The 27,657-nt window shown below is 43.2% G+C and overlaps 1 protein-coding gene across 13 annotated transcripts in view; it reads right to left on the reverse strand.

Moving 5' to 3' along the window:
- Positions 1-27,657, reverse strand: part of LDB3 (LIM domain binding 3) — a 155,967-nt gene that overhangs the window by 11,684 nt on the left and 116,626 nt on the right. For 5 of the 13 annotated variants that reach the window (XM_053388285.1, XM_053388280.1, XM_053388279.1 and 2 more), the window contains 4 exons: positions 14,014-14,184; positions 11,347-11,394; positions 8,841-8,980; positions 6,700-6,759 (listed from right to left, as the gene is read on the reverse strand). In XM_053388285.1, coding sequence (XP_053244260.1) covers positions 6,700-6,759; positions 8,841-8,980; positions 11,347-11,394; positions 14,014-14,184 — 419 coding nt within the window. Of the gene's footprint in view, positions 1-6,699; positions 6,760-8,840; positions 8,981-11,346; positions 11,395-14,013; positions 14,185-26,563; positions 26,771-27,657 lie in introns of all 13 variants that reach the window. The other 8 variants (XM_053388273.1, XM_053388278.1, XM_053388277.1 and 5 more) reach the window with 5 other exon arrangements.

Raw genomic sequence — 27,657 nt, forward strand, 5'->3', positions numbered from 1 at the left:
TGGCCTATAGTGCAGTCAGAAGTTAAGACCCACTGTTTCAAGGGGGCTTAATTCAGGTAGGTGGGCAAATGTGTGCGCATGGACGTATATCGTTGGAGACTGGTTAGGGTGAATGCAGAACCTCAGCCAGCCCCCACCTTCCTGGCTCCTTATTTATATCCAGTCTAGAGTATGGCACTGGCTGTTTTGCTTCCTCCTCCTCCTCCTCAAGTCTCAATGTTGTCATTATATAACTTGGTAGGGAGGAGGATGGGGGCAAAAGTTGGATCTGCCTGGCATTGGCTCTGGTGCCACCTACTGGTGGTCTCCCTGTCTTCCACCCTACCAGTTCCAATAGTGCCAGCCAGCACTGTAGAAAACGCACACAAAAAATAACACCTTGGCCAACTGTAATTGAAAAAGGGTGCCAGGCATGGGCATAGCCAGGCTTTTGTTAGGGGGGCAGAACCTCAGATTTGTATTGATTTGTATTTATTTTTACTGTTTTTTTTGGGGGGGGCAGCAGTCTCCCCTGTCTCCCCGCCCCCTTGGCTACACATGGTGCCAGCAGCTTTATTCCAATTTGATTCCTCTGAACCAGGCAGAAGCTTTGTGTTCCTGTGCAACCAACAAAACAGCAACTTTTTTCTTCCTCCAGAAAGAAACATGTCTGGGCAAATTCCCCAGAAAGACAGGCTTGCAACTCACAGTTCTCATGCATTGCACTGCATAGTTCTTTTGAAAGGAGGACAGCTGCAGGGACTCCCCATTCCCCCCCACCCAGGAATGGAAAGTATTTTTGTCTCCATCATAACGCTGTTTCCTGACTCTTACCCCCTCCCCTTAACGTCCCTCTCTACTTCTATTAAAAGCGTTGGGGCTTGCCTTTCTTCCTGAAATGCGCTGCCTCCAACCCGACCTCCCTGCTCCCCCCTCCACCTATTTGTTGCTGGTTCCCTTCCAAGACTGCTCACTTTTCCAAAGTGTGAGCTTGATCTGATCTGCTGGCCACAGCTAAATTCCCTAGTGCTTCTTGACGCACAGCTGTGGTATTGTTTGGTGGCTTCCTGACCTCTCCCCTCCCTCCCTCCTACATACATACATACATCCATGCACACTGATCCATAGGGTCCCTCCTGAAATCCAGCTGCCTTTTGAGAATGCCCCCATTGTGCTGGGCTCTAATATTATGCTCCGCCTTAGGTATAATGCCTCCATTCACAAACAGCTGTAATGCCCAGGGCGTAAAATAGGCAGCAGCAATTAACCCTTTGCAGGCACCAAGGAATCAGGATCTCTTCCTCCCTTCCACTCCATAAAAACATAGGAAGCTGCCTTAAACCGAGTCAGCCCTTGGATCCATCTGCAACTATGGGAACTAGCAGAGGCCCTGAAGGGTTTTGGACAAGGGGCTCTGCCAGCCTTACCTGGTGCAGACATTCTATGAATGAACCCTTCCTCCATCTATTGGTTAGCCATGCGTTCATTCTCCTTGCACTCTTGCCAGATAGGCATGTGCTTTTATGGGGTGCATTGAACTACGGCCACAGCAGTTCAGTTGCGTTCTGACAACTCACTCCTGGCTGTGCAAATCAAGAGAGCTCAGCTATAGGATCAGCAGATGCCTGTGATGTTGTTTCTTACTGGACTGCCCCACTTCAGGTGGGAGAGGCCGGCTGGGGTCATTGTTTCCAAATGCAGCCGCCCAGTGGTCCCTGGGAAGCTCACAAGGCAGGGCAGCGACAGCTCTCCGCTGTTGGTGTCCGTGGCACCTGGTAGGCTGCCCCTGAACATGGAAGTTCTATTTCACTGTCATGGGTAATAGCTGTTGAGATGGACCTATCCTTTGAGAGAATGTGTCTAATCCTTCTCTAACACCATCTAACCCGGGCACCAGGCTTGATTTCAAAAGCTGCCTTCTGATGATAGCTTGGACCTCTGGGCAAGAGCCACCTGTCCTCTTCTGTGGCAGCCTGCTGAGCTGGGGTGGGGAGGGAGAAGGGGTGTAGCGGGCAGGGAGGAGAGAGAGAAAAAGAAAAAGAAAAAGAAAAAGAAAAAGAAAAAGAAAAAGAAAAAGAAAAAGAGAGAAGGGCTTTTGTGTGTGTGTGTGTGTGTGTGTGAGAGAGAGAGAGAGAGAGAGAGAATGGGGGTTTTATTAGGAAGGAGAAGGGAGTGAATGTGTGAGTGAGAGAAGGAGAAAGAGGAAGGGAGGAAGGAAAGATGACAGTGGCCACTTTTTGCTACATTCGAAACATGTTCTTTTCCTCAAAGAATTCTGGGCACTGCAGTTTGTTAAGGGCTGCTGGGAGCTGTAACTGTGTGTGGAGGGAGGGGAGTAAACTACAATGCCCAGAATTCTTTGAGGGAAACCGTGTGTTTTGTATGTGCATTAAAGGCACGGTGTGTACATGTGCCAAGTCTGATTCTTGCTCTGTCAATAACAAGCTTGTTTTAGATAAGCATTCTTGACGGGCACCCAATAAAATCTTGTCTCACGCTCTGTTCTTCCTTCTCGCCCATATTTTAAAAACAAAACCCCCTTCTGTTTGGTTTTCCCTCCCCATTTCCCCAGCAGCAACTACAAATATCCCTGCTTCGCAAGCAGGCACCCTCCACCTTAGCTCCAGGCTTCATCTTTTTCATGCGGTAAAGGTAAACAGAGTTTAAAGATATCTGAATCAAATCCCCTGCCCGCCTGCCCCCCATCACAATCACCCTAAGCCCCAGGGCCCTGCTATTTCTGTCTCATGGTATTTATTAAGTCAGTAAAAATTAGAGGGCGATATTTCATCTCTAATTGCCAAGTTCAAAAGCCTCCCACCTCCACGCTCTGTAATTAAACAATGTGATTTTCTTGAGTTGGTAGCGTTCCTGGTTTCCCCTCCCTCCCTCCCTGCCACCACCTCCAAGAATCAGTGCTCACTCATTTGAACATGAAATCATACCTCTATCTCATTGTGTCATTTATATATACACCACAGTGTGGATCCCCTATCACACATTCAACATCGGGGGTGGAGGGAGGAGCGGGATCATGGCAGCAGCCCCTGCTCTCCCGCCAAGTGTGTTCATTTCAGAGGTGTGCACACAAAGGGTTCCCGTTCCACAACCACAAACCCTGAAAAAGAAAATCAGGGTTCTGGAGCCTGTGAAAACAGCTCTACGTGCATGCAATGTGTGTGTGTGTGTGTGTGTGTGTGTGTGTGAAGGTTCTCCCTAGGCCTGTGTACATGCTATGCCTTTAGAGCTCATTTGAAACACATTATTTCCCTCAGATTCTGGGCACTGGAGTTTACTTTTCACAATTACATTTCCTAGCAACACTTAAATAAACTATGAAGCCCAGAATTCTCTGAGGGAAAGAATGTACTTTGAAAGTAAAATGCAGACCCTCCAAGCGCACCTATTTCCAGGGACAGTCCTGGATTTACAGAAGCCATCCTGCTTTCTGATTTGATCCTGGAATGTCCCGCTTTTCCTTAGGATGACCCTGTTTTCACTGGAGATATGCTGGAGGGTATGGAGTTATGCGACCCCCAAGTCAAGGAGATAAGTAACTATACAGTGGTACCTTGGGTTACATACGCTTCAGGTTACATACGCTTCAGGTTACAGACTCTGCTAACCCAGAAATAGTGCTTCAGGTTAAGAACTTTCCTTCAGGATGAGAACAGAAATCGTGCTCCGATGGCACGGCGGCAACAGGAGGCCCCATTAGCTAAAGTGGTGCTTCAGGTTAAGAACAGTTTCAGGTTCGGCCCTACGGAACGAATTAAATACTTAACCCGAGGTACCACTGTACAACCTTTAGAAGACACCTGAATGCAGCCCTGTATAGGGAAGGTTTTTTTTTTTTTAAAAAAGAAATGTTTAATGTTTTATTATGTTTTTATATATGTTGGAAGCCTCCCAGAGTGGCCGGGGCAACCCAGTCAGATGGGTGGGATATAAATTTATAAAAATTATTATTATTATGGAAGAGAACGTCCCTATTTTCATCAGAGAAATGTTGGAGGGTATGAGAATGTGCACACAGATATATTTAAAGTCTTTAAAAAAATCAATGTATTTTAAATGGGGTGAGGGGTGGGACTATCTAAATGGCACTCCTAGTGTGGGAGAGAGAGAGCTCAACTTTCAGGCCTAGCCTTGACAAACTTTGGTCATCTGAGTAATGCGAGGGGGAGAAGAGATGCCTCATCACACCTATCCACATCCTAAGAAAAGGGTTGCCACCTGTCCTCTTTTTTCAGGACACATCCTGGAAGTTTTCACAGGTATCTAAAATGAGAGTTGTCTTAGTGATCAACAGTTTAAAGTAGAAGTCGGCAAATGGGTCCTCTTTTTTTGCTCTTCCAAATATGGCAACCCCAACTAATGCATTTTATGTGGTGTATTTTCAAACTCCAAACTAGCCCCACCCGCTCATGCTGGACATTAAACCAAAAGTGTTATGAAAGGCTTCCTGGGTCAGCTGGCCTCTTGCCTGCGCTACGAGCTCTTCCTCGCTCATGTGTGCTTTTCTGTATTCATTGGTTCACCTCTGACTGCTGCCACTGGCTCAGCCTTGACAAACCATCACATCGTGGAGCAGACTGCCAGATTCCGTGCAGAAGCTCCTGGTTTCTGGTTAATGTTTTAACTTGGAGAATAGTGTTGCTATTGACTATGACAAATGCCTTTGTTCTCTGAGCATTCCAAGGCCCAGCAGCCTAAACTTTGCTACACAAGGACCTGTAAGGAACACATTCCTGTATGAAGTGCTCTTGCATAGCAAAGCTTCCTTTAGAGTTAGATCCATTCCACATTAGCTGCATCTATATCTATCTATCTATCTATCTATCTATCTATCTATCTATCTATCATCTATCATCTATCTATCTATCTATCATCATCTATCTATCTATCATCTAATCTATCTATCATCTATCTATCATCTATCTATCTATCTATCTATCTATCTATCTATCTATCTATCTATCTATCTCTATCTATCTATCTATCTATCTATCTATCTATCTATCTCTATCTATCTATCTATCTATCTATCTATCTATCTATCTATCTATCTATCATCTATCTATATCTATCATCTATCTATCATCTATCCTTGAAGAAGGATCTCCTACATTCTGATTATACAGTGCATCCCTCAGCAAGTTTAGTCAGAAGTAAGCCAACTGTGTTCAGTTGGACTTACTCACAGGTAAGTCGATTTTTTGGCTTAAATATTTTCCTTTCCTTTTATCCACTCCCAGGTAAGTTTGCTGAGAACTGCAAAACAGGATGGGTGGTTTTTCTTTTCTTTTTTTACATATCTAATTTAATTTCAATTTCTCTCACTTCAAAGCATTTCAGGCATGGGGGTACTTGGATGGTACTGCCCCCTTGCACATAACAGCAGCGTCTCAGACTGTCCATGAGAGATGGTGTTGGTGCAGAGCTGCTTAATTTCAAGTGCCCTCATGTCAAAATTGCCCCCCATGCAGAGAAGTCAGTTTGGTTTATACATGTGACAGGATGGCTGGAACGGATTATATTTAGGCTGCAGGTGAGGGAATGCCGTTTTTAATGCTCCCCCTTGTAAGGAAAAATACCCGATAAATAAAAAGCTAGCAAGTAAGCGAGAAAGGTTGTAGCCCAACGTGATCCTGATTGTCCTAGCTTTCTGCTTTCAATGAGGTTTTAAAAATAAATAGGTAAGAGAACACTTTAAAATATGATCCCCACCTAGGGCCTTAAGTGAGGTTCATCCTATCCTATTATTATTATTATTATTATTATTATTATTATTATTATTATTATTTCAGTTTCTAGCGCACCCTCTTTTGATTCACAACCCTAAGGCAGGTTAAAGCACGGCATATTAACAACAATAAAAACACAGTAAGTTAAATGTAACTGCTAAAACACTAAAATTCTAACTCTCTTGTTACAGGCCCTCCAACTGTCCCATTTTTACGGGTACATCCTGGAATTACAGAAGCCACCCTCGCTTCTGATTCAATCCCAGAGTATCCTACCATTTCAGCCAAGGGGGACCAAAAGAGTGCGGAACCAAAAGACATGTGTTTTGGTTCCACACTTTGCCGCTGCCGGCTGGCACACACGGACAAGGAGGGCCGTTGATTCCTGAAATACAGTGCCACTTCCAGAAGTACGCCGCTGTGGCCCTCCTCATGTGTTTGTGGCCACAGTGGCAGGTGTGCGGCAGTGTGGGGTTCTGTGCAGTGGCGGGACATGCACACACTTGAGTTGGCAAGGCAGTGGGCGGGTAAGCTTTGGCAGTGGATTTTGGGGGGTGCAAGGATGCGAGCGGTGCGGTGGCAAAGGACAAGTCGGGGTGTGTCCCCCCCAATTTCTTCTTCAGAAATGTTGGAGTGTATGCTATTAACAAGACAGACAATAAGGGGGAGGGGGATCACAAGCTCATTTCAAAATGACTCCAGAGTAATTTTTGTTTTAAGTATCAATTTCATCCTGGCCAGAAATACGCATAGCTACCCACTGAACGAGACTGCCTGCACATCTGCAACTGGAGCCCGTTCAGACAAGTGCAAAGGCTTATGGGATCCTCCCTTCCTTTTCCTGGCAGCTTCTCACACTGTATTGCAAGCAGCTTCTCAAATTCTTCCAAGAAGCTGCTTGCAGTACAGTGGAGTTGCTTGTCTTTCCTGACAGCGACCCACCTCCAGGGAAAGGGCTGAAAGAGACTGTCACCTCTTTCTGACAGCATGTCAGGCCCACTCCTGACATCTGAATCTGCTCCAGTCCTGCTGCCTGGGAGTTGAAACAGCAGTCAGTCTGTAGATTGCTCAGCGTTCTGACAAAACTAGGAAAAGAACTAGGGCATCCTGCCACCTTGTGACTGGATTCGGAAACGGCAACCTGCAATCCTACGACAGATTTCTGAAAAAGCGATTAGGTTCCCAAAAGCATGCTGAGGGTGTCTTGTTTTATTTTAAAGTAAACCAAAGGACATCAAACGATTGCTAAGCTATGTAAGAATTCTTACTGGCAATTCGATACCACCAAGGAGCCACAGCAATCATTTGAAGTGAAGCATAAGAGCATTTATATTTCAAGGCAGATTTTCAGCTGTTGCCTGTAAAGCTGCTATTTTTATGTTATTTTCACGTCCCCCCTCTTCCTTTCAAGGAGCTCAAGGTGGCCTTCACAGTTCTCCCCTTCCCCATTTTATCCTCACCATGACCATGTGAGGTAGGTTATACTACTATAGGGTTACCAGACGTCCCCGGTTCCCGGATCCAGTCCCTGGATTTGCAAATCTGTCCCCGGACATATTCCGTCCTCGGAATGCCCCCAGATTTGCAAATCTGTCCCCGGGAAACATGGCAGTGGCAGCCTCAGCAGCCCGGAGCCAGCTGCCGTGGCACCCACCATTTCCCCTACACTACAGCAGCCACTGCCACGTTTCCCAGGGTTGGCCTCTCCTGGGCAATGGTCGCCCGCCAGTGACTCTCCTGATCTGTCAAAACAAAGGGGGAAGGGGATCGGGGAAGGCTCAGGAGTTACGGGCAGGCGGCGCACTGTTGCCCAGTTTTTAATAAAACTCTGCGCATTTATGTTTCACAGGGTGTGAAAGAAGGGCTTTGCATCTTTATACAATATGCATGTGTGCTTGGGCCCAGGGTCTTTTGCCTTACCATCCAACACTACTGACTCCCTGTTGCTACTCAGCTTAAAAAAAAAAAAAAGTGTCCCCGGATTCATTGAAAAAAATCTGGTAACCATATACTACTAGAACGTGACTGGCCCATGTTTGCACAGTTTGCATTGTGGTGGAGTGGGAGTTGAACCTGGGTCTCCCCACAGTCCAACACTCTAATCACTGGCTGTCTCTATTAGTGGAACGGATGTCCTGTAGGCACAAAAATGGGAGGGGGGGAGTGAAGGACTAGGCAGCCTTTCTCAACCTTGGGTCCCCAGATGTTCTTGAACTACAACTCCCATCATTCCTGACCACTGGTCATGCTGGCTAGGAATGATGGGAGTTGTAGTCCAACAACACTACAAGACACTCAGGATGTGAAGAACCTCCTCGCAACCCTGTCAACAGGGCAAGGCAAGGCAACAGCAAAATTCCCTGGCTGTTCTTTCTGAGCTCCTGATAATCAAATAATAATAATAATAATAATAATAATAATAATAATAATAATAATAATGTATTACATTTGTATACCACCCTTCATCCAAAAAGAGTTCTGGCACCTCTTTTTCTAGAAAAATAGCACTGAAAATGGGAATGCAAAATACTTAATAAAAAAAACAAAACAATTTCACCTGTCTGTTTCCAAAGGAGAGCCAAAAACAAGGCCCATTCCATTGGCTTGGCTCAGACCAATTGCCATTTGGCTCCTCCTTCCCAGAACTGTCTGCCTCAGTAAACCTGGTCATTTCCCCAGTTTTGAAACATGTTGTATGAATTTGTACTGAATGTTCTTATTTTCCTCATTCCTCCCCCGCCCCCACTTTTATAACATGCTTATTTGCCATTATTTTAAACTGTAAATGACCTTGGCTGCATCGGTAGAAAGGCAGCAGATAGACATAGTAAACAAAAATGACAGAAAATGTGAGTTGTGGACCAGTCAAGTACCTGACTCACTATGTCGATAATGCCTTCTAAGCAAGCTCTCTACCAGTGTTTCTCAAATTTGGGTCTCTAGTTGGTTTTAGACTACAATTCCCATCATCCCTGACAACTGGTCCTGTTAGCTAGGAATGATGGGAGTTGTAGTCCAAAAACAGCTGGAGACCCAAGTTTGGGCAACACTGCTCTGTAGTATCTGATGTAGCAAAAGGCAGCCCCTTGTGTTGGCAGTCCAAAGTCTCCTTACCTGGCTGATAGACTGAAGGCCTGATGCTGGCAGTGGTGACAACTCTGGGCTTTGAGGCAGGAGCCGGGGCTTCGCTGTAGCCTGGGTAAGGAGCAGGGCTGTGGGAAGCTGGAGCTGATGTGTAAGATTGGCCTGGGCCTCTAAAACCAAAGCAAAGCTGTGAGCAATTCATGCATATATACCACAGGATTAAGACCGATGAAGCATCTGTTGAATGGTGGCTTCCATAGAATGTTGTGAGAGCCTACCAGAAAGTTCCGGAGGCAAGGATGGAGAGATTGTTACCTTAAAACTCAGTACAGCCAGCATGTACTTCTAATGCTGGTGTTTTAAAAGACTGGGTTGAAAACATATTTAATAAAGGAGAGGCATTAGGTTGCTCTTAGCACATCTGCAAAACATTACATTGGAGAACTCTTAGGGCTGCTAAATATGGCTAGCCCCATAGAAAAAGGTGAGATTTCAATGGGGGAAATGGTCCATTGCTTCAGATTCCAGGGAAGATGGGTAAAGGTGGGGTGCATTTCATAGAATCATGGAAGGGACCCAAACGGTGATCTAGTACAACCCCTGCAATGCAGGAATCTTTTGCCCAATGTGGGGCTCAAACACATGACCCTGACATTGAGAGTCTCATGCTCTACCAAGTGAGCTTGCCTTGTGACTGTTCTTGCCAGTTCACTGACTTGGGAATGTCACGTATGGTGCACATGGGAGACGGTGATTTAAAGTAGTTACAAGAGAGTTTCTTAAAGTGGAGTGGGGGGGGGGATCCATTTCAACTGAACTCATTTCAGTGGGAACAGTGAAGCCACCAAGGAAGATCTAGAGTAGCCATCTCCTTCCTGGTGTCGAATTGTTGCTGTTGTTGTTGTTGTTGTTAGTACCCTACCCATCTGGCTTGGTTTCCCCAGCTGCTCCCAACAGAATATTAAAAGCATGATAAAGTATCAAACATTACAAACTTCCCTATACAGGGCTGCTTTCAGATGTCTTTTAAATGTCAGATAGTTGTTTATTTCCTTGGCATCTGATGGGAGGGCATTCCACAGGGCAGGTGCTGAGAAGGCCCTCTGCCTGGTTCCCTGTATAACTTCACTTCTCGCAGTGAGGGAACCGCCAGAAGGCCCTCGGTGCTGGACCTCAGTGTCTGGACTGAATGATGGGGGTGGAGATGCTCCTTCAGGTATAGCAGACAGAGGCCGTTTAGGCTGCACCCCACTCCAGTAGTTTGGTCAGGAAATGTCAGGCTACATCCTGCTGCAGTTGCACTTTGCTCAGATTGAAGACATTGGCAGGCTCCCTTTCAGAGTGGAAGTAAAGGATGTTTCTGACCAAGAGACCTTGAGGCTATCCTCTCTTTTTGCACCGGGGATGGGGGTGGGGTGGCAACTGGATCAGAAGCAGTACCTGGCAGACTTCAGATCAACAACTAACAAGGTATTGCACTTAGTATAAACTAAAGGTGGGCAGCTTCTGTAGTCACTGCCAGGGCCATTTAGTTGTCCAGACAGGGGTCAAAAGGGGAGTTTGTTACACAACCAAACCTCTACACAGGTAAACAGGCTCATTTAATTTTTTTAAACCACCCTCAGAGCCGTCTAGCTGTAAGGGTGTCATATATTGCTTACCGTAATTACATAGTGTAATTTTAAATTATTTTTTTTTTAGTGTAATAAATTAGGTCACAGTGTACAGTCGTACCTTGGAAGTCAAACAGCTTAGTTCCTAAACGTTTTGGCTCCCGAATGTCGCAAACCCGGAAGTGACTGTTCCAGTTTGCAAACTACTTTTCAAAGCCAAATGTCTGACCGGGCTTCCATGGCTTCCTGCAGCCAATCAGAAGCCGCACTTTGGTTTTCAAACGTTTTGGAAGTCAAACGGTCTTCCAGAATGGATTCCGTTTGACTTCCAAGGTACGACTGTACTGTTTACATAGGAAATGTACATTTCCTCAAGAAAATTAAAAAGGGAGAAAAACAGTGTTATACAAAGACAAAAACTCCCAGCATCACAATTCATATAATAAAAAAGATAACATCCAGCAATACAGCCAAAATAGGAATGCGGATTAGAATCTGCAGTGACGAAGAGGCTCCTGAAAGAGAGAGAGAGAGAGAAAAGCCCGCTGCTTCATTAATATAAAAGGTTTTTTTAGCAAAGTTAGGTCAGCTGTAGGAAGATATCAGTTGGCATTTCTGCTGGAGAAAGTTAAAACGTTGATGAGGGACTGTGTTTTTTTTTTTGAAGAGAACAGTTTAGATACTGGTGACAGTTTCAAAGAAAAGCTCAGCAACACTGAAAGCAACTGTGATTGCATCTGCGGCAGATTGCAGCAGGTTTAGACAGCATGTACAGTTGGAAACTATTAGTTGTCAGAGAAAAGGAAAACCACTGCTGAGAATGAGAAAATTATTTAGATTAATGCTTTGCTAACCATCAATTGGCAAACGGAAAGCAGCGCACTAATTGATTAGCATCTGCAAAAAGGCGGCGCACTTTATACCTCTTTTTGGACTGGCAGGTGATGGAAGTAGAAGACTGGTGACTGACGCTAAATAAAAAAAAGACAAAAGTTGGTGTGTTTTTTTTTAATGCAATGGAAAACAGGTTTGAAATTTGGAATAATCTGAGAGAACTGGGCAAGTCTGACTGTGCATGGTTTCCAGGTTAAAAAAAAAAAGCGCAAGGTTTGTTAAGGATGTCAATATTGCAAAAAAAGATTAAAGTTTCTTAAATTCATGATTCCCTTTCCACAGGAGTATGTTTAACTGTTGCTGAGTCAAAACCTATTTAGTACACTCAATCTCAGGAAGTCCATTAAAGCCTTGCATTTAAAGCCAATTGATTATTAGCCCACATGGGTGGTTCTCATTTTTCTGTTTCAGGACTGTTAAGCAGTGCTCCCCCCCCCCAAATGTTTAGGGGCACTCTCATTTTGACTCAAGAAAATCACCATTTTATAGTTCAAATTGGGAAAAATAAATAAAGTAAATGGACAAAAGTACAAAGATTCACAAAATGTTTAGGGGCATGCGTACCCCAGCGTACCCCCAGAAAAAAGCACTGCTGTTTAGTATCATCTTTTAGTAAATGTCAGAAGACAAAAGTATTGCTTTGTTACTATGACTGAACGCCTGACATTACAAGGGAAAAAGAGAACATGTGGGGTCAAGATAAGAATGATTATGAATGATTCAACTAGAGAAAGGCCCTAGCTGCTACAGCGCTATTATTTGGCTCTCTGAAACACTCGAATGCAGTGTTTCCCAAACTTGGGTCTCTAGTTGTTTTTGGACTACAACTCCCATCATCCCTAGCTAGCAGGACAAGGGATGATGGGAAGTGTAGTCCAAAACAGCTGGAAATCCAAGTCTGTGAATCCAAATCTTATGGCTCAGGACATATCATGGCTGTTCCTTTACTGTGCAACAGGGGAGCAGGATCCAGATGTCAGGTGTGAGATCAACAGGACAGGAGAACTTTATTAGAAAGTAGTTCACACGGCCTTTGGTGTATGGCGTGAGACAGCTTCTTTTCTATCCAGACTCAAAATGTGCTTGTGGTGAATGTGGGGCGGGCCAAGCAGCATGGTCAGGTCTTCTCCTGCACCTCCCACCTGGCGAGTACATTGTTTCTCCCTATTTGTGGCCAGACCCAACTGAAATCCTGCTTGATACAGCAGGTGGAAGAGAAGGCCGGAAGGGAAATTCTGTGTGTGGAATGGTGTTTCACTGACTGGCAGCAGCTCTCCAGGGTTTCAGACAGGGGACATGTCAAACCCCACTTGTGGAATGAACCTGAGACCTTCTTCATGCAAGCCCTTCTCTCTTAGGTTTGCTGTGAACACTACCTGAGCACTATTCCTTTGCCAGGGCTATAGGGAAAAACATACATATTCAGAATCCTCGTAGGCACCAGCTGCTTTTAAATTACCGTATTTTTCGCTCTATAACACGCACCCGACCATAACACGCATGTAGTTTTTAGAGGAGGAAAATCCGTAGGCATGCCACCCATAGGCATTCCCTCCATAACACGCACAGACATTTCCCCTTACTTTTTAGGAGGAAAAAAGTGAGTGTTATGGTGCAAAAAATACGGTAACAATTTCTTGCTGGAACTGCCATGCAATATATCCCTCATACCTCACCAATTGCTGTAATTTCAGTTATCCGCCTTGGAAGCAGATAACACTGAAGTTACAAAATATTTTTTTTTAAAACCCCCAAATGGATTTATTCCACTTATATTCCACTTTTACAAAAAGGTTACTTAATGGGTCAGTGCCCACTTATTTTCAACAGCTCTGTGTTTTCCCACAGCATCTGTTGAACTTGGGGAGAAAGAGAATTTCAAGCCCCTCTGATTTGTTTTGCTGCTCTGGATCTAAATTGCTTTCAAATAATTTTTCCTTGCTCACAGAAATGTCTATTCCAAGACAACGAGGCCTGTCCTACACATACATATACTGTATTTTTTGCTCTATAAGACACACTTTCCCCCCTTCTAAAAAGTAAGGGGAAATGTGTGTGCATCTTATGGAACAAATGCAGGCTGCACAGCTATCCCAGAAGCCAGAACAGTAAGAGGGATCGCTGCGCAGCGATCCCTCTTGCTGTTCTGGCTTCTGTCTTCGCCGTGCGAAGCCTCTTCAGGGCAGGGGGAGTCTTCATCCCGCTGCCCTGAAGAAGCTTCACGTGGCTATCCCAGAAGCCAGAACAGCAAGAGGGATCACTGCACAGCGATCCCTCTTGCTGTTCTGGCTTCTGGGATTCAGAATATTTTTTTTCCTTGTTTTCCTCCTCCAAAAACTAGGTGCGTCTTATGGTCTGGTGCGTCTTATAGAGCGAAAAATATGGCGATTTAGCTAGCTGTTTTGGTTTTACTGATTTTATCTGTGTGTTTTTTGATGATTATTCTGGGTATATATTTTTAATCCATTTTGTGGATTTTAAATGTGTTTCAACCAAGGTTTTAATACGTACTCTGCTCAGAATGCGCTTTGATTTAAGCACTTCATAAATCTTACAGATAATTTGGTAAATAGTTATCTCCCCCCCAGTATCCTCCGTTTTCTTCCTCTCTTCCCCCACTCCTCCCCTCATTCTCTTCCCAACCATGTTACACACATCTAAGCCAACAGGTGAAGCAAACAGGCACAAAGTATTACCTTTGGCAAGAAGACGAGATGGAGTCGTGCACCATGGAAGTGGCCGCGGCTGACGGCAGGGTCATCTGATGAGGGGCACTGTGAGCGGCAGCAGAAGGCTGATTGGCTGAAGCAGGCGGCACAGCAGAAGGGGCACAGCTGGTAGACACTGGCGCATGCTCAACAGGGGTACTGATCAAAGTTAAATGGGATAAAACAAGGTTGCGTCTTTAAAAGCTGCAAGCCATTTTTTTCTTTTAACAAAGCCAAGACCTGTTTTGCTCGGGCCTGAAAGGTACACACATACATACAAAGAGGTGAGCAAAATTACTGTCAGGTAATTTTGAAGCACGACTTAACACAGTGTTAAGCTTTGGCCACAGTTAGAGCTGAGGCGAAATGATTTGGCGTTCTCGTTGGACTGGGTCCCACAGCCAAATTTCAGCATGGGGGCAAAATAAGGTGAGTGTGAACTGGGCGGTGCACATGGGACGGATCAGCAGCCACCTTTGCTGGGAAAAACGCAGAGACGATATCAGGCACAGGATCACCAAAAGGGTTTTCTGGGGCCAACACCAATTCTGCATCCTTGCAGGCCTGGCTACACAAGATCTTGGGAGCAGGGGCACCGACTTGCTGCCCCCCACATTAAGGGGGCCAGGCGTCACGTGACCTGTCCCACCCCCACCCAGCAGGCCAGCCCATCGGTGGCAAGGAGCACAGAGGGTGAAAATTGCCCTCGGCGCCCCCCACCTGGTTAGCCAGCACTTGCCCATTGGAGGTGGGGAGTGGCAGCCCCCTCAATATTGGGGGGTGGGTGGGCTCAGCCCCCTGTCCAAAAATATTGAGGGGGCTGAAGCCCCTTTTGCCCCCTATAGTTGGCGCCCCTGTTTGGGAGGAAACACGGAGTGCAAAACTTTAGCAAGCTGTTGAAAGCAGCTAACATGTGCAAAGGGGAGCGGGGACTTCTATATGCACAGACAGGTTAGAGCTGGAGCAAATTCAAAAACTCTTCCTTCCCTCACCTCTGCTTCTAACTCCGATACAACCACAGTCAGATACATGTGTTGCCAGGTGGATATAGGCCCCACACAACAAGCGCATCTCCCTAAATACCCTTTCCCCCACTTGGGCTGTCACCGAATTGGTTACTGCTTCATACGTGTATCAACCAGTTTGTTATGTACTGAGTTGAATAGGATCCAAAATGCAGCAGTCTGATTGGTCCTAGAACAATGCAGCAGTATGATTGGCCCACAGGAGCCACCCAATCCAGCTCCAGGTGAAAGTGAATCCACAACCTGATTGGCCTACAGGAGAATCCCGGAATTAGCCAATCGCGTGCAGCCCATTGTGTAAATAATGTATATAAAGCACATACTTTGGGGGAACGACTAATGGCGGATTCCCTCTGAGCTCCGGAGGGAATCGGCTCCGCGGGGACTGGGTCTGGCCGCTGCGGCGAAGCGGGGACCCGAAGAAATCACAGGCGGTGAAGCCTGTGAACTTGGAGACTCGGCGGGCTCCATTTGCGCCCCCCCCGCTGCGAAGGAGCCTTTTTAAAGGCTTCGGAACGGAACGGGGGTGAGCGGCGCGGGGCTGAGAGTCGTCTACCTTCTTCGCGGAGTGAAGCCGCATAGCCATGGTCGGAGAGCGCTGATTTCTTTCTGGACAATTGGAATCTAAAGCAACTACCCGTGAGTAGGATCAAGCAAATTAATTGGAGAAAAATTTCAGTAATTTTTGCACCGAAACGGGAAAGGTACAAACAGGAAGTCTGCCTTTCCGGCTTGTAAATAGATCAAAGCAAAGAGACTTTAAAGCTGTAACTTTGAAAGACGTTCTCTAAAGGCTTAAAATCCAACACCAAAAAAGCGATTCCCCTCCTGTTTGCAGGAGTGGAGGGGAGAAATTTGAGCATTATTTACCTGCAAGAAAAGAGGGAAGTAAAGATATATCTGCTACCTCTAAAATCTGGGAACGGACTGCCTATGACAGGGAAAGCCGATCAGTGGGAAGAACTGTCAGCACGTTAAGGGTAAAGAATCCTGATATAACTCTGTGAAAGATACACTGTTTTTAGAACTGTTTTTGACTATAAAGTAACTTTTAAGGACACTGAAATTGTGGCTTTTAAGGGATACCGGGGACCTATAAGGACCATATTTGTTTTAAAAGTTGCAAAGTGAAGTTGGAAGTGTGTCCCCCTAGAGGAGACTATGTTGCAACAACAACTAAGCCACTAAGTAACCAAGCTTGGAAAATTCCTCTTCAAAACAAATCTACCAGGCGTGAGACTGACCTTGGGTTTTGCATGAGAGTGTTATGGCAAATGAGAAAGGGAAGATAGAGCTGGCACAGGAAAAAACTACCAGGTCCGGTAGACAATACAAGACTGATATTACACATCAGAGAAGGGCTTCAACATCCGGAGCAGCAGGTACAATAGGAACTGCTGCTTCGCAAGCAAAACCAAAAGCTATGTCATCTGAAGATTTATTGGCTCAGGCACTCAGCAAAATTAATGCATCTTTGGAAAACTTAGCCAAACAGGTTGCAGAGACAAATAAACAAGTAGCTGAGGCCTCAGCAAAAATTGACTTGAACACTACAACTACAAGTATTAATGAACTGGGAAAGAAGGTGAATTCTAACACACAGTCCATTGAAAAACTATTGGAGGAATCGGCCTCGACTCGAAAGATAGCAGAGGAAGCTAAGGAAATTGCAACCGCTGCTCAATAGAAGATACCACCGGTATATAAGAAACTAGAGGATCACGACCTAACACTGTCTATGATTGAATTACAAGGAAAGGAGAGAAATTTAAGAATCAGAGCAGTACCTGAAAGCGAGAAAGACAACCTGGCAGACTTTCTTACAAAGGAATTTACAGATTTTTGGCAACAGGACCTGGGGAAGGAAGAATTCAAGATAGTGAGTGCATTTAGGCTTGGTAAAAGACAAAGAAAGAACAAAGCAAGAGACTGTTTGATTACCTTAAGAACAAAAGAAGAAAGAGATAAAATCTTGAATCTGCACTATCCAAGAACTCTGGAAATTGAAGACTCATTCGTGGAGATCTTTAAGGATATACCCAAATATATTTTGGATGTAAGGGCCTACTACAGAGATCTTGTTGTTCTATTGAGAAGAAACAGAATACTCTTCAGGTGGGAATTCCCCCAAGGTCTATCCTTCAAATACAAAGGAAGAAAAATAAGAATAAGAACAGTGAATGATAAAGACAAGTTCTTGAAAGACCACGAGGAGGATCTACAGAAGGAAGTGGAATCTGGTGAGGAGCCAATCGCATCAGGAAAAGGAATTTTAGACATAGCAAACTTATCATTTGGACTCCTTGGTCCAGGGAAAGACACACCACCGACAGAAGAAGAACAACAACTCGGTGCAGTTGGAGGGAAAACTAAGTAACTCACCATGGCTCTGCAACTTCTAAGTTGGAATTGTAATGGACTTAACTCCCCTCGAAAGAGAAAAGGTGTTTTTCATATATTAAGAAAAGAACAATTGGACTTGATTTGTTTACAGGAAACACATGTAATGAGGCTACACAGGAAAATACTTATTAATAAGAGATTGGGACAAGAAATTATTTCGTCTGATAAGGTCAAAAAGAGAGGAGTGGTGATATATGCAAAGGAGAAATTTTCACCGAAATTAATTTTTAAAGATGAACAAGGAAGATATTTGGCAATCGAAATTCAATTTCAAGGAGAGAATTTTCTGATTGTAGGGGTGTATGCACCGAACGAGGGGAAATCTGAATTTTTTTAAGAAGTTGCATGAGACTCTTTTGGACTATATGGACTATAATATAATTTTGATGGGGGACATGAATGGAGTTGTATCTACAAGCATGGACAAGGCACAAAAACAGGTAGTCACCAAAGATGGTAGACTACCAAAAACTTTCTTTGAATTGACTGACAATATGGACTTGATTGACATTTGGAAAACTAAGAACCCCCTGGGGAGAGAGGGAACTTTCTTCTCTGAAGCTAAGATGACATGGACTAGAATTGACCAAATTTGGATTACTATAGGAATGGCACCAAAGATAAAGAAAGTGGAAATCTGCCCTAAAACTTGCTCAGACCATAACGCTGTAAAGATGGAGATGAAGCAAACAACACCCGGCTCCTTTAGATGGAGGATGAATGACACCCTATTTAGAGATGAAGAAGTATATAAAAAGGCCCCAAAAACTTTGAGAGACTATTTTGAAATAAATATGACTACTAATGTTGAAAAAAGAGTAATCTGGGATGCAAGTAAAGCTGTGATGAGAGGGTTCTTGATACAACAGAACGCAATAAAAAAGAGAAGTCGAAATGAGAAAAAAGATAAAATTTTGGAGAAAATAAAAGAAGGGCAGAAAAAACTGAGAGTAAAGCCAAAGTCGCAGGAGATTTTGAGAGAAATAAAATTATATCAAGTACAATATATGGAATTGATGAATCAGGAAATAGAAGGAAAATTAAACAAATGAGACAGAAGACATTTGAATCAGCGAATAAATGTGGGAAACTACTGGCTTGGCAATTGAAAAAAAGACAAAAACTAAATACCATCACAAATTTGGAAGTAGAAGGAAAAGATATACACAATCCAACTGAGATTAGAAATTGTTTCCAGAAATATTTCAAACAATTATATGCACAAGGGCCACAGAATGAAATGGACATTGAACGCTTTTTGAAAACAAATGGATTACAAAAAATTTCACAAGAAAGCAAACTAATGTTGAATTGCAAAATATCTGACCAAGAGATAGAAGGTGCCATTCAAAATATGCAATTAGGCAAGTCTCCAGGACCGGATGGGCTGACTTCCAGATATTACAGATCTTTGAAAGAGTGGTTATTACAACCTTTGAAGGAAGTCTGTAATGAAATTTTGGAAGGGAAAAGAGCACCAGAATCGTGGAAAGAGGCGTATATTACACTTATACCGAAAACGGAAACTGAAAAGACACAACTTAAGAACTACCGTCCCATATCCTTATTAAATGTGGATTACAAAATTTTTGCTGATATTTTGGCTAAGAGACTGAAAAAAGTATTCATTGAGGAGATTCATAAGGACCAAGCGGGCTTTCTACCGGGAAGACATCTATCTGATAATTTGAGGAACATAATTGACATTTTGGAAAAGCTAGAAGTGAATATAAACACTAAAGCAGTTCTGATATTTGTGCATGCAGAAAAAGCTTTTGACAATATCTCTTGGAGTTTTATGAAAAAGAATCTACAGGGTATGGGAGTAGGCCAAGGCTTTGAGAATGGTATAGGTGCAATATATTCTGAACAAAATGCTAAATTAATTGTAAATAACGTGGTTATGGAACAATTTAAGATAGAAAAAGGGACACGACAAGGGTGCCCAATTTCCCCATTGCTTTTTATATCGGTCCTGGAGGTCCTGCTGAACATGATTAGAAGGGACCGGTTGGTTAAAGGTATACAGGTCGGAGCTAAACAGTATAAACTGAGAGCATTTGCAGATGACTTAGTTTTGACGTTACAAGAGCCAGAATCTAGTACTAAAAGAGTTTTAGAACTAATTCAAGAATTTGGTCAGGTGGCAGGATTCAAATTGAACAAGTCAAAAACTAAGGTTTTAGAGAAAAACTTAACATTGACTGAAAGAGAGAAGTTTCAGAATGAAACAGGTTTAACTGTGGTTAAGAAAGTGAAATACCTGGGGATTAACATGACAGCTAAAAATGGGAATTTGTTTAAAGAGAACTATGAAAAATGTTGGATGGAAGTGAAAAAAGATTTAGAAATTTGGTCAAATTTGAAGCTTTCCTTGTTGGGTCAAATTGCAGCTATAAAGATGAATGTATTGCCTAGAATGTTGTTTTTGTTTCAAACATTGCAAATTGTGGACAAGATGGACTGTTTCAAGAAGTGGCAGAAAGACATTTCTAAATTTGTCTGTCAGGGCAAGAAGCCCAGAATAAAATTTAAGATATTAACTGATGCAAAGGAAAGGGGTGGATTTGCCCTGCCAGACTTTAAACTTTACTATGAATCAGCAGCGTTCTGCTGGTTGAAAGACTGGCTGCTTCTTGAGAACACAGACATTTTGGATCTAGAAGGTTTTAACAATGTTTTTGGGTGGTATGCATATTTGTGGTATGACAAGGTTAAAGCACATAAAGCATTTAAAAACCATATTGTTAGGAAAGCATTGTTTAATGTTTGGATTAGATATAAAGATTTATTGGAAAATAAAATCCCAAGGTGGTTGTCACCAATGGAAGCGAAAGCTCAGAAAAAGCTCAATATGGAGGCCAAATGGCCGAAGTATTGGGAGATTTTGGAACAAGAAGGAGATAGACTGAAACTGCAGAGTTTTGAGAAACTAAAAAACAAAGTGCAAGACTGGCTTCATTATTATCAGATAATGGAGGCTTACAATTTGGATAAGAAAGTTGGCTTCCAGGTGGAAAAATCTAAATTGGAAACAGAACTGTTAGAACCCAAAACTAAGATTTTGTCAAAAATGTATAACTTGCTGTTGAAATGGAACACTCAGGATGAGACGGTCAAATCTGCTCTGATCAAATGGGCACAAGATGTTGGACATAACATTATGTTTGCTGACTGGGAACAGTTGTGGACCACTGGGATGAAATTTACGGCATGTAATGCCTTAAGAGAAAATATTATGAAAATGATATACAGGTGGTACATGACCCCAGTCAAGCTTGCAAAAATTTACCATTTGCCCGACAATAAATGTTGGAAATGCAAAGAAAATGAAGGTACATTCTTTCACCTTTGGTGGACGTGCCCTAAGATTAAGGCTTTCTGGGAAATGATCTATAACGAATTGAAAAAGGTATTTAAATATACCTTCTTGAAGAAACCAGAGGCCTTTCTCTTGGGCATGGCCAGCCAGTTGGTGTTAAAAAAGGATAGAACTTTCTTTATGTATGCTACAACAGCAGCAAGAATACTTATTGAAAAGTACTGGAAGACGCAAGATTTACCCACTCTGGAAGAATGGCAGATGAAGATGATTGACTGCATGGGATTGGCAGAAATGACTGGCAGAATCCGTGACCAGGGAGAAGAGTCGGCGGAAGAAGATTTGAAGAAATTCAAGGACTATCTACAGAAATATTGTAAAATTAATGAATGTTGAATGATGTCGGATAGAAATCAAGGGGTTTTTAGCTGTAATGCTTTGAGATAAGGATTTGCTGAATAAATAATTTGAATTGGAATACAAGAAGGGGAGGTATGAGGAGGTCAGGGAAATATGTCATTGAAAACTAAGTATTGTGAATTTTATGTGTTTTTAAACTTTTTTGCTTTTTTCTTTTTGTTTGTATAAAAATTGGAAACTTTAATAAATATCTTTACTTTGGGGGAACTTTCATTCCTCCTCACCACTATGAGCTGAATAAAGAGCATGAAATCCACTCTCGACTCCGAATATATTTCACAGTTCACACAAACCTTTCTTAAGTCTACATAGTTATGAATGTGCAAATATCATTACATGGAGAATTGTGTGAATGAGCACTGTGATGTAAAGCGAAAGCCCACTTGCCCTCAACAGAACTTTACAACCTATGCAGACTCCCTCCACTAGCAAAAACTCTTCAAGAGGCAGAGTTCGCACATAGTGGTCTCCCTTTGTGGAACTGCACTCATTGCTTACGTGACCCTGTTATGGCACTATGAAGGGTTCTATCTCAGCCATCTCCTGACATGCTCATTTTCTATATGCAGGGAGTTTTATTGTTACACGGGGGTGGGTGAGCATTCAAATGTGATTCTCCACCTGCAGTCCAAATGGTGTAGCCTAACAAGAACTTCAGCATGTGATTTTCCTGATTCAGTTCGTACAGTCTGGTTGCATAGTGCTGTGGTGCACATCAAACTCCAACATCAATGATCTGGTGCCCTTGTTTTGGAATTGGGACCTGGCCTTGTTCAGCTCATGACCAGCAAAAACACTCCTGTGCCAGGATCTGACCGCTTCCCCACAATCTAGATTACAGGAGTGCCATTAATAAGCAGGATTTACGACAACAGATCCACAGATTTCCTTTCGCAGTGTTCTAATGATTGTTTAAGCCCTGAGAGAACCTGAGGAGATATGAGCAGGTTCTCCTGAACTTTGACAGAAACATGGTTTTCTGAAGGTACAAAAATTCAATTAGTGGTCCCTTGACTTGCTCGTCCTGCCTGTTTGCTAGCTCTAGAACCTCGCCAACGGCCAGGTTTCCTTGTCTGCCATTACTGATCTTCCCATTGAAAGCTATCCTGATGGATCTTATGCCACCTTTTCTGGTTTGAATCACTAGTGTGTATTTTTGCCTGTTCACAGATATTTCAGGGTTTGTCTCCCCTCTAAGTTGTTCTGCCCACCAAAACCCCACTATTCTAAAGCGCCACACATTATATTCTACTTCAGAGATGTTATGGGTGCCCCCCTAAATAACAGGAGTTGCTGTTCCATCTTACTGGTTTGCATGGAAAATACAAAAGTATATATGCCAAACAATTGGGTGGAAGAATATCACGGGCATCAGTTGTGTGTAAACACATCGACCAGGGATGGGGAACCTGTGACCCTCCAGATGTTATAGGACCACAAATCCCAGCTTCCTTGATCAGCATTAGATGATAGTAAACTTATGCAAACCAAGTCATAGTTAAATGATCATGAGGGCAAACTATTACGATAAACTAAGGTGGTTTAGGGCAGTTGGTTGCACTTAACCAAAATGATTAGTCTTGAAGGGCTGTTGGGGGGTGGAATAAACAATAAAATGAGGAGTTGGAAGAAAAAGGAGGGGGAACAGAAATAGGAGGAGGAAGAGAAGAAGGGAGGAAAATTGGGTTTTTGTTTTGTTTTAAGAGACTTGAAGAGTTTTAAAGGTGTTGAGATATCATTCCTAGAGATTGCAACACTCTCTGAATGAAGGATAAACTGACTGTGCATATACATTGACTTCATTTCTATATATTCCAGTTAGCTGTATCAAATGATTACTTTATCTATTAATTGCAGGAGTGTGTTCCAGCGAAGGTGAACCAAAAAAGCTGCAGGGGGAAAAATCAAGTAAGTTATTTACCAACTCTCCTTTCCCTGTTTCACACAAAGGACAATCCCTGTTTCTTACCCAGTATTTCTATGTCAAATGTACACCATGCCATTCTTAACAAAAGTTTTAGAGATGCAGGGCACGGATGTTTCGTAGATTCTGTCGGGATTCTAAGTGCCCACACATGGAAGGAATTCTGTCCACAGCCCAGGACAGAATTCAAACTCTATACCTTGTTGAGCTTGGAAAAACGCTATCAGGATCATCAGTAAGTTATTAACATACATATATAAAACAGTGTGAAAATGCTATTTTGACAGCCCTTCATGTGGTTTCAGAATAATTACTGATGTACCAGAATTCATATGAGCCATTAGATATTATACAGAACACTGTGCAAAAAATTAATATCTTATACCTCACAACAGACCCAAACATTTGTACTGGCCTTCAAAAGCAGCCTACTATCATATTATGTGACAGTTGCACAACAAAACCTTACATCGGGCCATTGGATGTTTTCATGTTAGCTTCTACCTGTAGATTGGCTGATTCATACATGCACATCAATTGTGGTGATAACGGCAACATGAATGGATGACCTAGGTGTGTGAATGAACAATCTCAGAGCTAAAATGCAGAGTGAACATTCAAAACCACAAAACCTTCCGAAAATAAGCCGTTTTTTGTAAGCTGTAATGCTTTGAGATAAGGATTTGCTGAACAAATAATTTGAACTGGAGATACAAGAAGGGGAGGTATGAGGAGGTCAGGGAAATATGTCATTGAAAAATAAGTTGTGAAATCTATGTGTTTTTAATATTTTTTATTTTTGCTTTTTTCTTTTTGTCTGTATAAAAATTGAAAACCTTAATAAATATTTTTTTAAAAAAACAAAACCACAAAACCTTCCTTCCAACACAATAGTCCACAGTAGAGGCAGTGATGCATCTGAACATGAGTAGCCTGAAATGGGGGTGGTGGTGGTGGAGTGTTATTGGGCTCAGATCCTGCTTGTGGGTTTCCCAAAAGCAGCTGGTTGGCCACTGTGAGAACAGGATGCTGGACTGATCCAGCGGGCTCTCATTACTTTTTGTTGGAATCCATTCACACGGTCAACTGCAAGCCATCGAGTGTTGCGGAAACAAGTAGTGAGACGTAGTATAAAGCACATGCATGTGTGAACCAGCCAAATCCTCTTGATTGTTCTTCCTATTCCACCAGCTTCTATTAAATCCCATATTTAGAAGGGGAACTTCAGAGGAAATCCAAGTTTCTTAACATACAACACATACCAGGACAGCGCCATACAGGTGAAAATACAGACACACACACAACTTGTCGGCAGGCTTGATGCCTTCTCATACAGAATTGCACAGTCCAGCACACGTTAAGATGGTGAATTTTTTTAAAAAAACTGTGTTTAAAACACACAAAACCCACGCTGAAGCTTTTAAGCACAAAGTAGGGAACACACTGGTAATATGGAGAATAATGACCAGTCATCATGTGTGGTCTTGCAAAAGAACACATGATGGACATCTGTGGTTATTCTCTGTTAGGAAATACACAAATGTATACTTGCACCTAGTTCTCAAGTGAAAATCTAAACCTGGTAAAAGTTGCAAGCTCTGTATTGAATGGGAACTTGGATGGAAATGAACATAGTTTGGAAACTAATATGGAAATGTTTTTAATCTTTACAGTTCAGTTCAGTTCAATGTGTTCTCGGAGGCCCCACTAATTTTAGTAGGATTTACTCCAAAGCACAAGTAGCAAGAAGCTTGAACTAAAACAAATCACAACTTGACTAAATACGGATGGGCAAGCAATTTAGGAAATCATTTAATTCAATAAATTGATATTTCTCCAGGGGTGGCTAACTTGTGGCTCTCTAGCTGTAGTGGGCTCCAACTCCCATTAGCCACAGCCAGGATTAGCCAATGATCAGGATAATGGAAACTGTAGTCCAGCAATATTTGGAGTGCCACATGTTAGCCAACCCTGATGCAGAGATTTTTTCCCCTTTACTCCAATTCAGTAATTTCTTGCAAGTGTGGGAATGGTAATACACACCTGGTTCCCAGTCATGGGAACTCTATTCATTTCAGTGAAGAAATCTGATTTGCATCCCTTTGCACAAATGAAACTGTTATGTACGGAGCTGAATCCTAGAACAAGAGGATCCAGAATGCAGCAGTCTGATTCGTCCGCAGGAACCACCCAATCCAGCTCCAGGTGGAAGTGAATCAGTGACCTGATTGGCCTGCAGGAGCAGCCAATCAGGCTTCTGGAGGAGGTGAATCGGCAACCTGATTGGCCTACAGGAGCAGCCCAGAATTAGCCAATCACGTAGGGCCCAATGTGTAAATAATGTATACAGTGGTACCTCGAGATGCGAACATAACCCGTGTCCGCGCATCACGTTTCGGCGCTTCTGCGCATGCGCGTAACATCTTTTTTATGGTCTGCGCATGCGCACACGGAGAAACCCGGAAGTAACGTGCTCCGTTACTTCCGGGTCGCCGCAGAGCGCAACCCGAAAATGCTTAACCCGAAGCGTATTCATCCTGAGGTATGACTGTATATAGCTAGACATTTTGGGGAAAGTTTCATTCATTGCTACTATGAGCTGAATAAAGAGCATGAAATTCACACTCGACTCCGAGTATATTTCAGAAACTGTGCCCTCTGCTAAAGTGAATGGGGGAAATCTCACGCAGGAGCTCCAATTCTGGACCTAATTTCTCTCTGTGGCTAACACAGCCTCGTATTTAAGCACGCACCTTGTAGAAACTGCATGTCAACGAGTGAGTAAGCTAGTGGAGGAGGAGCTGAGAGCTCTGCCCCTCTGAGCAGATTGCAGGAGGAGGGAAGCACCAGGTTCAGGAGGAGGGATGCTGCTGCTGCCCACCCCTTCTCTGCCAGCCTACAGCAGGCTAGTAAAACAACTGTAGGCTAGCAACCTCTGTGAGCATATTTACAAAGGCTGGGCCAACACATACTTGTGGAATTGTTTTTTTGAAGCAGAATTAGTTGGGGCAAAATCCCTTTATAAGTGACAGTTGCAGTTATTGTGCAATAATCTGGAGACGTGAAGCTGCTGTAATCATTTATTACAGACAATTATGTAACAATGAGGTAAGATGTAACATTTAATGTCTCATATTAAATACTGTGTGTGTGTGTGTGTGTGTGTGTGTGTGTGTATAGACTGTATAGAGCAGCCTTTCTCAACCTGCGGGTCCCCAGATGTTGTTGGACTACAACTCCCCTCATCTCTAGCTAGCAAGGCCAGAGCTCAGGGATGATGGGAGTTGTAGTCCAACAACATCTGGGGACCCGCAGGTTGAGAACTGCTGGTATAGAGTGTCTTTAAATATTGGAATGTTCCATTAGAAGTTAGAAGAGGTTATTACAAAACCCAAAGCAAAGATCCAAACCAGGTCAGTCATGGAGTTGCATGGTGCAGTGTACCTTTGGTTACTGGAGAAAGCAGGAGGGACTGTCTGGCCAGCACTGTGGCAGCTGGCTTCCCTCTGACTTGTACCAGTCCCAAATCTCACGGACCCTTTGGAGGCCATTGCTCTAGCTCTGTCAGTGTTGGCATCTGTGCTGCAAGACTTAGGGCAATGCCAAACACTTGACGTCGCATACTGTGCCTCGTGAGCAGTACCTGCAGCGCTGGGCAACAGAGATTACAAGGGTGCATGTGCATAAGAGAGGTCATTGGGTGGGGAATCACATCATCTCCAACTTAAAGAACAACCAAGACCTTGGCTGGGGAGGGACGGGGTTGAAATCAGGCCAAACAAGGAGCTGGCGTTTAAAGGACATAGATCTACATGGCCACTATGTAAATCTACCATAGGATGCAATGCTTTGAAACGTTTTTGCATCCTGTTGTAAAGCTTTCATGTAGCAGGGAGGAGATACACACAGAAGCAGATTGCCATGTGTGCAGGCAAGGCGGGTGCAGTGTGCATCTCAACGCACAACCATATTGCACTGGTCATCCAGGTCCCGCTGGAATGACAGGATGCAACTTTTGATGTGGACTCACATCCTCATTTGGGACCACTAGTTTTTATGCAGAACTAGTTGCATGGGAGTATAGCTGCCTCAGGGTCACTATTTCCCATGTGTTAAAGAAGAGCATTCAAGGATACAACCCACCCGGCATAATTCCCATAAAAGTCCTTCGAATTTCAAAGGCTTTTAAGGCTTTTGTGAGAGAGAGCTCAACGAGCTGTTCCTTAAAATGGAAAAATAGTAAAATAATAATAATAACAATAATAATAATAATAATAATAATAATAATATGCCAAGATATAATATTAGGTGCCCAAACAAAACTCCTGGATTTCATAATGAAGAGTGTGGTTTTTCTGACATTTTTGTTGACATCATAGATACAAAAGCATCTGAAAATATGCCATATTTCCATGGTAAATACATTCTACTAGTGGGAAGAGAAAGAAAATAACCACTAGCTTTGTTTTACAATCCCTTGTCCAAGAGTGTACATACTGTAGTGCTTAAATGGGTAGAGTCTATAGCAGTTCTTATGC

The sequence above is a fragment of the Podarcis raffonei genome, chromosome 5 (assembly GCF_027172205.1).
Source record: "Podarcis raffonei isolate rPodRaf1 chromosome 5, rPodRaf1.pri, whole genome shotgun sequence".
Lineage (NCBI taxonomy): Eukaryota > Metazoa > Chordata > Lepidosauria > Squamata > Lacertidae > Podarcis > Podarcis raffonei.